The sequence below is a fragment of the Bufo bufo genome, chromosome 2, assembly GCF_905171765.1.
Source record: "Bufo bufo chromosome 2, aBufBuf1.1, whole genome shotgun sequence".
Classification (NCBI taxonomy): domain Eukaryota; kingdom Metazoa; phylum Chordata; class Amphibia; order Anura; family Bufonidae; genus Bufo; species Bufo bufo.
Window position 1 is genome coordinate 350,784,981 of NC_053390.1, and position 14,773 is coordinate 350,799,753.

General features: G+C 43.0%; 1 protein-coding gene across 1 annotated transcript in view; it reads right to left on the reverse strand.

Moving 5' to 3' along the window:
- C2H9orf135 (chromosome 2 C9orf135 homolog) overlaps nt 1–14,773 on the reverse strand; it is a 55,586-nt gene that overhangs the window by 11,398 nt on the left and 29,415 nt on the right. Inside the window, exon 4 of the mRNA XM_040417089.1 lies at nt 5,257–5,325. Within this exon, the coding sequence (XP_040273023.1) occupies nt 5,257–5,325 (69 nt within the window). The remainder of the gene's footprint in view (nt 1–5,256; nt 5,326–14,773) is intronic.

Sequence of the window (14,773 nt, forward strand, 5' to 3'; positions counted from 1 at the left end):
GTGCATGTGCTATTCTCTGCACCAGGCTTGTATATTTTTTATGTGCTCCATTGTTTTTATTTATTGCTAATTCCAGTACTTAAAGGGACACTGACAGGCCCTATAAACATATTTAGATATTCATATGCTGTCATAGGTCTTATAATGTGTGAGCCAATCATATAAGTGTACCGCCTGTCCGCATTTCAAACACTGTAAAATCAACTTTATATTCATATGTGAATCACTTGCCTTTCTGCCCAAGGGGCGGTCTTTCTCCTGCATTTGTGCCCAGCCGTGCCCCTAGTGCCGTTTCCTAGCGCCGTCCAGCTCATTATTATTCACTGCGCTGGGGGACTTTTCCAGTCCCCGATGCTGCGAGATCCCGCGCATGCCAAATAGAAACGTATGGGCATCGGCCTCACTTGGAGCTTCTGCGGGTGCGCCGGATACCTTACCCGGCACCCTCACTCGCCGGAATCGTAGTGCGCCTGCGTCCCATAACCTTCAATTCGGCGGCTTCAGCGTTTCCTGCACAGTGAACAATAATGAGCTGGGCGGCGCTAGGAAACGGCAGTTGGGGCGCGGCTGGGCACAAATGCAGGAGAAAGACCGCCCCTTGGGCACAAAAGCAAGTGATTCACATATGAATATAAAGTTGATTTTACAGTGTTTGAAATGCGGACAGGGGGTACACTTATATGATTGGCATACACATTATAAGACCTATGCCAGCATATGAATATCTAAATATGTTTATAGGGCCTGTCAGTGTCCCTTTAAAGTATACAGACACCATTAACATAGAAACATGATTGCAAATGTAGTTATCTTTAATTGAAAGTTACACTAAGTTTCATTCTGCAACATCCATTTCTCCAGATACCCAGATTTTCAGTTTGCAACTTGCTCCTAGTTTAAAGATTTTCTCATGTAGACGTGTCCCTCACAGTAATACATGGTGGATTTGTGTTTCCAGGATGCTGCTGTCTTTTCCTGTTGCCTGGTGTGTGCTCTGCTCCCCATCTACAACCTGTGTGAGCTGCCCTTCTTGGTTTCTTTCTCTCCTTCTAATGCACATTTGCTGTGTACAACCTCCTCCTTCTATCTCTAACACCAAGAGAAGAGAGTGGGAGAACAGAGATAGCTGTCAGAAACAGCATCAGTGCTGTGCAGCACCAGCAGCTAGGTGAAGGGCTTACACACATTCTGCAGAAGATAATCTAGAAAGTTGCTTAATTTAGCATTTTGGAAGAAAATGAACAGTAAAAAACAGGTGTCCGTAGCCCTTAAATTGAATTCATTTTAAATCTGTATTATATTAGATTTTTTGGGGGGAAGAATGAGGGCCTACATTACTTTTCTTGTTTAAATTTTCAAGGGAATGACGGCAGTATCTTCTGAATTTAGTGGGACAATGGTAATAAGGGCTGGTGAAGTCACTTTTTATTTAGTGTTCTTTTTTAATCTCATTATATTTGTTTTTACATTTCCCTCCTTTTTGACATTCTATTCACAAGCAGGGGATCATCTTGTTTAATAACGATTGGAAATTTTTATTATTTATGACATAATACACTCAAGTCGATATTGATTTCCTTATTTTGATATGGTGTTCTGTTCTAAAAATAATAAAGTAAAAAAACATAACCATTCCCCTTTGATACTTAGGGTACTTTCACACTAGCGTTATTCTTTTCCGGCATAGAGTTCAGTCCTAGGGGCTCAATACCGGAAAAGAACTGATCAGTTTTATCCTAATGCATTCTGAATGGAGAGCAATCCGTTCAGGATGCATCAGGATGTCTTCAGTTCAGTCGTTTTGACTTTTCAGGACTGGGATAATACCGTAGCATGCTACGGTTTTATCTCCAGCCCAAAAAAACGAACACTTGCCTGAATGCTGGATCTGGCATTTTTTTCCATAGGAATGTATTAGTTCCGGATACGGAATTCAAATTGCTGCATTGACCGATCCGGTATTCTGGTCTTCTGGACCTTTAAAAATGTGAAAAAAATAAATACCGGATCCGTTTTGCCGGATGACACCGGAAAAACGGATCCGGTATTGCAATGCATTTTTCTGACTGATCAGGCATTTTTCAGACTGATCAGGATCCTAATAAGAAAAAATGACATGCATTTGCATACAGTTTGCCTGATCAGGCAGGCAGTTCAGGCAACGGAACTGAGTGCCGGAATAAAACGACGCAAGTGTGAAAGTACCCTTACTCTTAGGCTACTTTCACACTAGCAGCACGGACCACTGGCAGGCTGTTCCGTCGGGTGAACAGCCTGTCGGATCCGTCCTGCCGCTAGTGACCGTGTGCACCCGGACTGCCGCTCCTTCCCTATTGACTATAATGGGGGCGGAGTTCCGGCGGAAGCACGGCAGCGAGCGGCGAGAGGCTGTCGGAATAAAACTACGACATGTCCGACATTTATTCCAGCAGCCTCTCGCCGTGCCTCCGCCGGAACTCCGCACCGCCCTGATTATAGTCAATGGGAACGGAGCGGCTTTCCGGAGGCACACGGTCACTAGCGGCAGGACGGATCCCACAGGCTGTTCACCCGACGGAACAGCCTGCCGGAGGTCCGTGCCGCTAGTGTGAAAGTAGCCTTAGTCACATAGGCTCTACACATCTATAAATATTTTTTATGTGCAGATATTAAAAAGGTTCTTGCGGCTAGAAGCTACAGATGAAAATGGTCTTCAATTAATCTGTCTTGCCCAGAACATTTTATAGGACAATCAGCACTAATTTGTTTTAATAGGTAGAATTAGTTGTTTTTTTTATAATGCGGACTTCAGCAATAAATTTGATTTATAATGTATTAGCCTTATGATTATTTGAATAATTATTTCAGAGGGTTTGCATGCTATTGTTTTATGCCAATAATATTAAGGAAATAAAATATTTTGATAGCATGAACCTGTACAATAAGGCATAAGCATAAAATGCATCAGCTAATCATAAACAACCCACTTCCAAAGTTGTTCTGAGCTGCTAATCTCATCATTTCCAAAACATGGTTCACAATATCAAACCTATATTTCCACTATGTTACAGAGGACCTGTCACCTCTTCTGAGATGTCTGTTTCGGTGAATAATTGTATACCTCATAATACAACAATTCTGGGGCATTATTCCTTAGAACTCTGTGTTGTGCCATTCAGTTATTCTTCTGACACGGGAATGGCAACACCCAATTGTCAGCTTATTCATACATTTTTATGAGGAATAACAGAGGGACAGAACAACGTAGAGTTAGGAGAAAAAATGATGTAGAATAGTCATTTCCTGAGAAGGCTAAGCATCTCCTAAATCAAACAATTTAGGAGAGGTGACAGATTCTCTGTAAGGGAGGTTAGCCCTAAAGGAGTTTAACAGGATTACTATGATTTTTAACAGATATGCTCAAGTAGTTGCTTACTTCATGTACATCTTTCCCATGCTTCTTTTTCAATTTGGATTCTTCTGACCTATTTTCACCATGCAAACCATTCACTATGGTTTGTTTCCATCTTGTATGTAGCACTTCCTGCTCTGTATCCAACCAAACCCATGATGCACTGCTCCTCTCTCTACCACAGCTCCAGCACCGCCCCTACACTCAGCTAGTTTATATCTCCTCCCACCAGCTAGTTACATAGACACTCCCCTATCACTGCCCCTAACAATACCCAGCTAGTTTATAGCTCCTCCCACACAGCTAGTTACATAGACACTCCCCTATCACTGCAACTAACACCCAGCTAGTTTATAGCTCCTCCCACCAGCTAGTTACATAGACACTCCCCTATCACTGCCCCTAACAACACCCAGCTAGTTTATAGCTCCTCCCACCAGCTAGTTACATAGACACTCCCCTATCACTGCCCCTAACAACACCCAGCTAGTTTATAGCTCCTCCCACCAGCTAGTTACATAGACACTCCCCTATCACTGCCCCTAACACCCAGCTAGTTTATAGCTCCTCCCAGCCAGCTAGTTACATAGACACTCCCCTATTACTGCCCCTAACAACACCCAGCTAGTTTATAGCTCCTCCCACCAGCTAGTTACATAGACACTCCCCTATCACTGCCCCTAACACCCAGCTAGTTTATAGCTCCTCCCACCAGCTAGTTACATAGACACTCCCCTATCACTGCCTCTAACAACACCCAGCTAGTTTATAGCTCCTCCCAGCCAGCTAGTTACATAGACACTCCCCTATCACCCAGCTAGTTTATAGCTCCTCCCACCATTTAGTTAGATAGACACTCCCCTATCACTGCTCCTATCAACACCCAGCTAGTTTATAGCTCCTCCCACCAGCTAGTTACATAGACACTCCCATATCACTGCCTCTAACACCCATCTAGTTTATAGCTCCTCCCACCAGATAGTTTATGGATCCTACATATAGAGTAAGAGAGTGTCTCCACACGGGAGGCTCACCTTGTGTGGTTGTGTTTATGCGTAGGTACAACTTTAGTGTAAGCTCATCTGGGGTTGTTTTGATCCCCTCAAAAACGGATGGTGTGCAGCCAGGGATACAGGTGCTTCTGGTCGGGGATGCCTGGGGTTCCTCAGAAGATGCGTGGATCAGCAGAGAAGATGGTACTTGCTGAATGAAAACCTCTGAACTTGATTCAAACTATTGGATGGTTTCTTGCGCCGCGGGACATCTTCTCTGCTGACTCCCCTATCACTGACACACTCATGGACAATAACATCACAGGAAATATGAAGGAGCTGCATGGACAGGGTCATGTGACCACAGCCCAGAGTGGGAGATAGGAGCAATAAAGAACTACATTACATAATTACATCTTCATAAATGATTATTTTTAAGGATATTGATGCAAATCAGAAACCGCCCTTTAATGAACAGATAAGTAGGAAGTCCTGAAAGTCTGCAGTCTTTCTGATCATACACATACCTCAATTACCTGTCTTATAAAGTAGAAGCAAATGTAGTAGTACTGTAAGGGTTATTTCATTCAGAGCAAATCCAGGTTATTCTTTATTTAGTAAACGCTCTAGAATTTTCCAATATTCTCTGTATATCAAATGCTCCCAGAACACTACTGGGGTCAGCTTATCATAAAGTATCTCATCTTTCCAAAATATGTTGTCCAATTAAAAGTGAATGCGAGCATAAAGGAAACTGTTTGCTTTCACTTAAGGGAAGACGCATTTTGTTAATGAAAAGAATATAAGAGAAGTTGCTGTATTAGAAAAACAATGTAAAAAAAAACATTTTTAATAGGACATTTTAACACTTACATTTTGTTATGCTCTTTACTATGATGTGGCAAAACAGCTCCAAATCCACTATCTGGAAGTCCAGTCGGCCTACAAAGATACAGACATTAAACTTTATACATTTTACTTTGTGTCTTCTATGTGCAAATACTAGGCTCTTCCAGGATCCATGTATCAGTTCAGTTATGTAACTGCTTGAAGGGAATGTGCCATCAGATTATTGCTTAAATCAATTTTTTTTTTTTTATGTTAAACTGTTATTGAAAAAAGTAAGCAGCATCTCAGGCAAGATGGCCGCCTCCATAAGAATGTACAAAAAGTAGAAAAAAAATAAAAATTCTGAACAATCACAAAATAAAAATATATTAGAAGAAAATAATGTTTCACTATCTGGTTTTAATTACTAGAAATAAATATAAATAAACAGTATTTAAAAGGACACTTCCATCGAAAGTAGTATTTTTCAAAGGGGTAGTGCAGTGCTGGGTGTCAGACCCCCGCCGATCTGATACTGATGACCTATCCTGATGATAGGTCATCAATATCTTTGCACTTCTCACACCCTTTAAGTCAATATTCAGAAAAAAAAAAGTAACAATTATTGAAAATTTGTCATTTTCATTTTGTCAGTGCTATCCCTGAAAACGCCTACCGCGGCATGACTTTATATGTTGTGACGGTATCTGTAACCGGACGTATAAAAGCGATGGGTTACATTGCAATCTGCCGGCTGTGACTGCATTGTCATTAGACAGTTACAGTGAGGAGTGCTGAGACCAGCACAAGCGCTCTGGCTGCATTGCCTCCTTCTAGCACCCTGCTACAAGGACCAATCGCAGTGTACAATTTAGAATCCAATGGAGATCGCTCTTCTTGAAGTTACAGTGCCCCCTGCTGGCTGTAAAATTAACTGTGCGCCTGCAGTCACTGATTTAACCGCTTCCTGGAATGGGGTAATTCACTAATAAATAAACAAAAAGTAAATAAATAATAAAAAAAAAATCCTAAACAATTAATAAAGAGAAACACAGAAAAAAAAAATTTTTTAAAAAAGTTATAGCAATAGTTACTAGTATTAGTTATAGTATAGCTAACTATGTACACACACATACACACATCCCCACCTTTTTATTCATAAAAAAATATAGATTTATTACTTTTAGCAATAGTAGAGTAGAATTTGTGTGTGTAAAACATACACTCACTTTTTTATTTTGAAAATCGATGTATTCGTTTTAGCTATATTTAGTATAGTGGTGGAGGGGGGGGGGGAGTTTCTGTGTAAAATATACAAATGCATGCATATTTTTTGCATTTATAAAAAAAAACTTAAAAAAAAAAAACTTTAAATGTCAAAATTTCCCCAAGATGAATACCTTAAGGGGACAACATAAAAAAAAGTTACTTTGAAGGGGCTTGTAACATTTTGGCACTGTACAACAGTTTTCTAGCAGTACGGTGCCAAAGAACCAGCAATAGAAAATAGGCCGCCAAAGTCCAAAATGCGCTGCAGTCTTGAAGTCTTGCGGCAGCCAATAGATAAATTACTCAAATAGTGTCCATTTTCAGGGTACAAGCGTACGGGAATGATTTTAAGAATTTTTTGTCTTGAAACCTTTCGTAACAGAAAAAAAAGGAAAAATATTTTTCATAATTTTCACATTTTTTCCTTAGATTAAAAATAAAAAAAATATGTGTCATCTAATGGCAGAAAAGAAAGGTCTAAGGTGTCCTGTGAAAAATCATATTAAATACATGTAGGTTGGCTCAGAAATGAATTTGTTAATTGCATCTATATAGGCCCATTGCTGAAACATTGGCCTGTTAAGGAAGGAAGGAGGGGGGGGGGTGGTAAGCACTCCCGTAATGAAGCGGTTGAATGAAAAGGTTAACCAACATGAAAGAAATGTTAACCCCAAAAAACGAGCAACCAACAGAATAACTAGATAGAGAAACATGAGTCACTATAGTTCAAAAATACATCAATCTTTATTGAATTCATCATACAGAACATGATTAAGAGATGGATCATATCAATGTAAAGTGCGGTGCTCCTGAGGGAAGGAGGAACATGACTAGTACTGGGTGGAAGATAAGTATAGAAAGAAATTATATAAGTCACAAAATATACACCCCAAAGGGGTATACGGTTCTTCATCGGTAGGTCATTTCTGCAATTTATTTAATGCATACTTAGAGTGGATGGAGTGGTCTATGGGTTACCACTAGTATTGTCCCTTAGCATTGGCCATTTACCTGTAGCATTTGCTATTACTCACTTGTCCTTTGCTATATGTTTTATGACTTATATCAGGCATGCTCAACCTGCGGCCCTACAACTTCCAGCATGTCCGAACAGACTTCAGCTATCAGCCTACAGCAGGGTATTGTGGGAGTCAGGGACGTCGTTAGGTCAAAACATTCGGGGCTTGAGCCCCGGATGTTTTGACCAGTGCCCCGAATGTTATGCTGGCAGCAGTGGCGTAACTACCAGGAAAGCGGCTGCTTCGGGGCCCAGGCTGACAAGGGGCCCGGCAGCCTGACATCAAGTGTCTTGATTATCTAAAGCTTTCGTGCCAGCGCAGTCATTTCCACACAATCTCCTGCACAGCCCGGAGCCTGACTCCGCCCACTCATGTGACTGATCATGTGCTCCTGACATCATGAAAGGTCCTTTTGCCCACTAGGAACTATCATCTCCTGAGGTAGGACATGTGAATGGAGCATTTCTAGGTGCATGTTTTGGTTGTATTCTGCCCCCTGCCCTGTACTGTACCCCCTATACTGCACTGTGTGCGCCTCCTGCCCTGTACTGTACCCCCCATGCTGCACTGTGTATACCCCCTGCCCTGTACTGTACCCCCTATGCTGTATTTTGCCCCCCTGCCCTGTACTGTGCCCCCCATGCTGTATTCTGCCCCCTGCTGCACTGTGTGTGTGGCTCCTGATCTGTACTGTGCCCCTTATGCTGCACTGTGTGCCTCCTGCCCTGTACTGTACCCCCTATAATGCACTGTGCCCCCTATGCTGCACTGTGTGTGCCCCCTGCCTTGTACTGTACCCCATATAATGCACTGTTCCCCCTAAGCTGCACTGTATGTGCCCCCTGCCCTGTATTGTGCCCGCTATGCTGTACTGTCCCCCCTGCCCTTTAGTGTGCCCCCTATGCTGCATTGTACCCCCTATGCTGCACTGTGCGTCCCCCCCCCCTTGCCCTGTACTGTACCCCCTATACTATACTGTGCCCCGTACATGGCAGCCTCCCTTCTCTGTCTCTAGTACTTGGCACTATCATGGCACACCCAGGCCGATTTCACATCACATTTTGCCATTCGTCTAATGCAGGAGTAGGCAACCTACGGCACTCCAGCTGTTGTGAAATTACAACTCCCAGCATGCATTATTGCTCTGCTTTTCTCATAACTCCCATAGAAATTAATGGAACATGCTGGGAATTGTGGTTTCACAACAGCTGGAGTGCCGAAGGTTTCTGACCCCTGGTAATGTATACATAAAATGTATATGTTAACAGGTGACTCACCTCTGATCAGTAGGTGAGCCCTCTCTAATATTTATATTTGTCAAAAAAAAGATACGTTAATGTCAATTTTTTTTTTTTAACAGACTTTGCAGGATACAAAACCGTAGTGTGCTGCTCTTTTGTATCCCATTTTCCAACGTAAACATCAAACGGATGGCAAAAATGTGATGTGAACTCTCCCTTACATATGCACATATAGGATGCCAGGATAGTCATGGAGGGGGGCCCCATAATTTTTTTTGCTGTGGGGCCCAGTCAGTTCTAGCTACGCCCCTGGCTGGCAGGGCTGGCCGCTCTGACTCTCCTGCGCTGAGCAGCCCCGCCATCCTAATCCGTATCCTGCAGTAACTGAACTTTAAAACAGCGCTCATGATCTCATTACTATCTTACACACTCAGCTCCGGAAACATGCAGTGCGGGCGGCGCTCGCTCACTGACGTCACACGCCTGCTCCTCCCACTAGGCGGTGCAGGCGCGTGACGTCAGTGAGTGAGCGCCGCCCGCACTGCCTGTTACTGGAGCTGAGTGTGTAAGTAAAGATAGTAATGAGATGAGCGCTGATTTAAAGTTCAGTTACTGCAGGATACAGATTACTGAGGGGATGATCTGTGGGGCTGCCCAGACGGCTAGGCCCTTCACAGTAGTTATTAACCCCTTTCAGCAGTCCCCCATTCACTGAAGGGGGGGCTGCTGAAAGGGGTTAATAACTACTGTGAAGGGAGGACTGCTGAAAAGGGTTAATAACTATTGTGAAGGGGGGGACTGCTGAAAGGGGTTAATAACTACTGTGAAGGCCCATGGGGGTGTGGCTTCATGGGGTGGGGGCGTTGCTTCACAGGGGCGTGATACAATGGGCTTGTGCCCCAGATGTTTTTAGACCCTAGCAATGCCCCTGGTGGGAGTTGTAGTTTTACAACAGCTGGAGGGCCGCAGGTTGAGCATCCCTGACTTTCTTTTTATACTTATCTTCCGCCCAGTACTAGTCATGTTCTTCCCTCCCTCAGGAGCACCACACTAAACATTGATATGATCCATCTTTTTTTTTAAATTATGTTCTGTATGTGACGTCAATAAAGACTGATGTATTTTGAGCTATAGGGATTCATGTGTCTCTATGTAGGTTCATCTCCCATATAGTTGAATAATCAATTGTTGGTTTATTGCTGCTGTAATAGGAATAAGGTAATCATCATTAGAATAGTAGATGTAGACTAGTACAATATTGCCATCGTTCTCTTGATAGACCTCAGTAACGATGTCCACAGAAGAGCATTGCATTGATTAGTTTAATGTGTGACGTTATTATTCATTCAACCCCCTTCCCTCTCTGGCTGCAGTAAATGGTCTGTGAGAAAAGACCAAACAAAGCAGAAAACAAAAAACAGAATATTGACATATACTTACCGTCACACTAACGCCGAAAGGCGTCATCTCTGCGGCGCTCCCAGGTCACACTAACGCCGATTGGCGTCATCTCGCGTGAGCCGAGATTTCCTGTGAACGCGCGCACACAGGCGCGCGCGCTCACAGGAACGGAAGGTAAGAGAGTGGATCTCCAGCCTGCCAGCGGCGATCGTTCGCTGGCAGGCTGGAGATGTGATTTTTTTAACCCCTAACAGGTATATTAGACGCTGTTTTGATAACAGCGTCTAATATACCTGCTACCTGGTCCTCTGGTGGTCCCCTTTGTTTGGATCGACCACCAGAGGACACAGGTAGCTCAGTAATATGTTGCACCAAGCACCACTACACTACACTCCCCCCCCCCCTGTCACTTATTAACCCCTTATTCACCCTTGATCACCCCTGATCACCCCATATAGACTCCCTGATCACCCCCCTGTCATTGATCACCCCCCTGTCATTGATCACCCCCCTGTAAGGCTGCATTCAGATGTCCGTATGATTTTTACGGATCCACTGATGCATGGATCGGATCCGCAAAACACGTACGGACATCTGAATGGAGCCTTACAGGGGAGTGATCAATGACGGAGGTGATCACCCCATATAGACTCCCTGATCACCCCCCTGTCATTGATCACCCCCCTGTCATTGATCACCCTCCTGTAAGGCTGCATTCAGATGTCCGTATGTTTTTTACGGATCCACTGATACATGGATCGGATCCGCAAAACACATACAAACGTCTGAATGGAGCCTTACAGGGGGGTGATCACCCCATATAGACTCCCTGATCACCCCCCTGTCATTGATCACCCCCTTGTAAGGCTCCATTCAGATGTCCGTATGATTTTTACGGATCCACTGATACATGGATCGGATCCGCAAAACACATACGGACATCTGAATGGAGCCTTATAGGGGGGTGATCAATGACAGGGGGGTGATCAAAATGTGAATTTCCGCTTTTTGAAGCAGCTCTGACTTTCTGAGCACCATGTTTCCTGAGGTTCTACAATGCCCAGACAGTAAAAACACCCCACAAATGACCCCATTTTGGAAAGTAGACACCCTAAGGTATTCGCTGATGGGCATAGTGAGTTCATAAAACTTTTTCTTTTTTGTCACAAGTTAGCGGAAAACGATGATTTTTTTATTTATTTTTATCTTACAAAGTCTCATATTCCACTAACTTGTGTCAAAAAATAAAATCTCACAAAGGTGCTCTTTGGAATGTGGGCCCCTTTGCCCACCTAGGCTGCAAAAAAGTGTCACACATCTGGTATCTCCGTACTCAGGAGAAGTTGGGCAATGTGTTTTGGGGTGTCATTTTACATATACCCATGCTGGGTGAGAGAAATATCTTGGCAAAAGACAACTTTTCCCATTTTTTTATACAAAGTTGGCATTTGACCAAGATATTTATCTCACCCAGCATGGGTATATGTAAAATGACACCCCAAAACACATTGCCCAACTTCTCCTGAGTACGGAGATACCAGATGTGTGACACTTTTTTACAGCCTAGGTGGGCAAAGGGGCCCACATTCCAAAGAGCATCTTTCGGATTTCACCGGCAATTTTTTACACATTTTGATTTCAAACTACTTACCACACATTTGGGCCCCTAGAATGCCAGGGCAGTATAACTACCCCACAAGTGACCCCATTTTGGAAAGAAGACACCCCAAGGTATTCACTGATGGGCATAGTGAGTTCATAGAAGTTTTTATTTTTTGTCACAAGTTAGTGGAATATGAGACTTTGTAAGAAAAAAAATAAATAAAAAAATCATCATTTTCCGCTAACTTGTGACAAAAAATAAAAACTTCTATGAACTCACTATGCCCATCAGCGAATACCTTAGGGTGTCTACTTTCCAAAATGGGGTCATTTGTGGGGTGTTTTTACTGTCTGGGCATTGTAGAACCTCAGGAAACATGACAGGTGCTCAGAAAGTCAGAGCTGCTTCAAAAAGCGGAAATTCACATTTTTGTACCATAGTTTGTAAACGCTATAACTTTTACCCAAACCAATTTTTTTTTTACCCAAACATTTTTTTTTTTATCAAAGACATGTAGAACAATAAATTTAGAGAAAAATTTATATATGGATGTCGTTTTTTTTGCAAAATTTTACAACTGAAAGTGAAAAATGTCATTTTTTTGCAAAAAAAATCGTTAAATTTCGATTAATAACAAAAAAAGTAAAAATGTCAGCAGCAATGAAATACCACCAAATGAAAGCTCTATTAGTGAGAAGAAAAGGAGGTAAAATTCATTTGGGTGGTAAGTTGCATGACCGAGCAATAAACCGTTAAAGTTGTGAAGTGCCGATTTGGAAAAAAGGGCCTGGTCACTAGGGGGGTATAAACCTGTGGTCCTTAAGTGGTTAAAGGGTTTGTGCCATAAACAGCTTTTTTTCATTTGCAGTTTTCTCTTATCCCCCATGCTTGAATCCTACTTCCTGGTTTGTCATGTGTCTGCTACCCATTATGCCTTAGGGCAGTGAGATCATGTGACACTAAGGCCCCTTTCACACGGGCGAGTATTCCGCGTGGGTGCAAGTGCGGATGCGGTGCGATTTTCACGCATGGTTGCTAGGTGACGATCGGGCTGGGGACCCGATCTGTATTATTTTCCGTTATAACATGGTAGTAAGGGAAAATAATAGCATTCTGAATACAGAATGCAAAGTAAAATAGTGATGGAGGGGTTAAAAATAAAAAAAAATTAACTCACCGAGTCCACTTGATCGCGTAGTTGCGGATCTCTGTCTTCTTCTGTAATGTTGAGCTGCCGGCTAAGGACCTGTGGTGACTTCACATCACATGGTCCAATCACATGGTCCCTCGCCATGGTGATGAACCATGTGATTGGACCATGTGATGAGCACAGTGACGTCACCACAGGTTTTTTGCCAGGTCCTGAAGATAGAACAGAGACCGGCAGCTATGGAGCAGGTAAGTTAACTTTTTTTTTTTAACCCCTCCATCCCTAATTTACTTTGCATTCTGTATTAAGAATGCTATTATTTTCCCTTATAACCATGTTATAAGGGAAAATAATAAAATCTACACAACACCTAACCCAAACCTGAACTTCAGTGATGAAGTCCGGGTTTGGGTCTGTGTACCAAACATGGCGATTTTTCTCATGCGCGTGCAAAACGCATTAAAACGTTTTGCACTCGCACTGAAAAATCATGCATTTTACCGCAACGCACCCGCATCTTATCGGGCCCTCACACGCCACGCTCGTGTGAAAGAGGCCTAAGGCTACTTTCACACTGGCGTTTCTGGGTCCGCTTGTGAGATCCGTTTCAGGGCTCTCACAAGCGGCCCAAAACAGATCAGTTTTGCCCCAATGCATTCTGAATGGAAAAGGATCCGTTCAGAATGCATCAGTTTGGCTGCGTTTTGTCTCCGTTGCGCCTGTATTCCGCTTTTGAGGCGGACACTAAAACACAGCTTGCAGCGTTTTGGTGTCCACCTGATGATGCAGAGCCCAACGGATCCGTCCTAACTTACAATGTAAGTCAATAAGGATGGATCCGTTTTCACTGACACAATATGGTGCAATTGAAAACGGATCCATCCCCCATTGACTTTCAATGTAAGTCAAGATAGATCCGTTTGGACTTAGACTTTTTTTTTTAAAGAATAATGCGAACAGATCCGCACCGAATGCAGGTGTTACATCCTACTTTACAAGGCTCCAATGCAGGAACATGACCAACTGCAACTGAAAATCTAAACTCATTTGCCACAGGGTGCAGTTTTGATAGATGGTGGTATTTGGGAAAAGTGATATAATAGAGATATCTGTTGGGCAGGATACATTTATATTAGTGGCACAACCCCTTTAAGGCTCCTTTCACACGGGCGAGAATTCCGTGCGGGTGCAATGCGTGAGGTGAACGCATTGCACCCGCACTGAATCCGGACCCATTCACTTCAATGGGGCTTTTCGGATGAGCGGTGCGTTGCATGAAAATCGCAGCATGTTCTATATTCTGCGATTTTCACGCAACAAAGGCCTCATAGAAATGAATGGGTCTGGGTGAAAATCGTAAGCATCCGCAAACAAGTGCGGATGCGGTGCGATTTTCATGCATGGTTGCTAGGAGATGATGTAAGTAAATTGATAAAAGTCAATTTACTGTATTTTCCCTTATAACATGGTTATAAAGGAAGATAATAGCATTCTTAATACAGAATGCTAAGTAAAATGTGGCTTTAGGGGTTAGAAAAATAAAAAAAATAACTAACCTCATCCTGTTGTTCGTGCAGCTGGCATCTTCTTCTTTCTTCTTCTTTCAGGACCTGCCAAAAGGACCTTTGATGACGTAATCGCGCTCACCATGTGGTCAGCGCGGTGACGTCAGCGCAGGTCCTTTTGAATGAAGATAGAAGATTTCTATCTTCATTCAGCAGGACCTGCGCTGACGTCACCGCGCTCACCACGCTGTGAGCACGATTACGTCAAAGGTCCTTTGGCAGGTCCTGAAAGAAGAAGAAAGAAGAAGAAAGAAGAAGATGCCAGCTGCGCGAACAACAGGATGATGTGAGTTATTTATTTATTTTTAACCCCT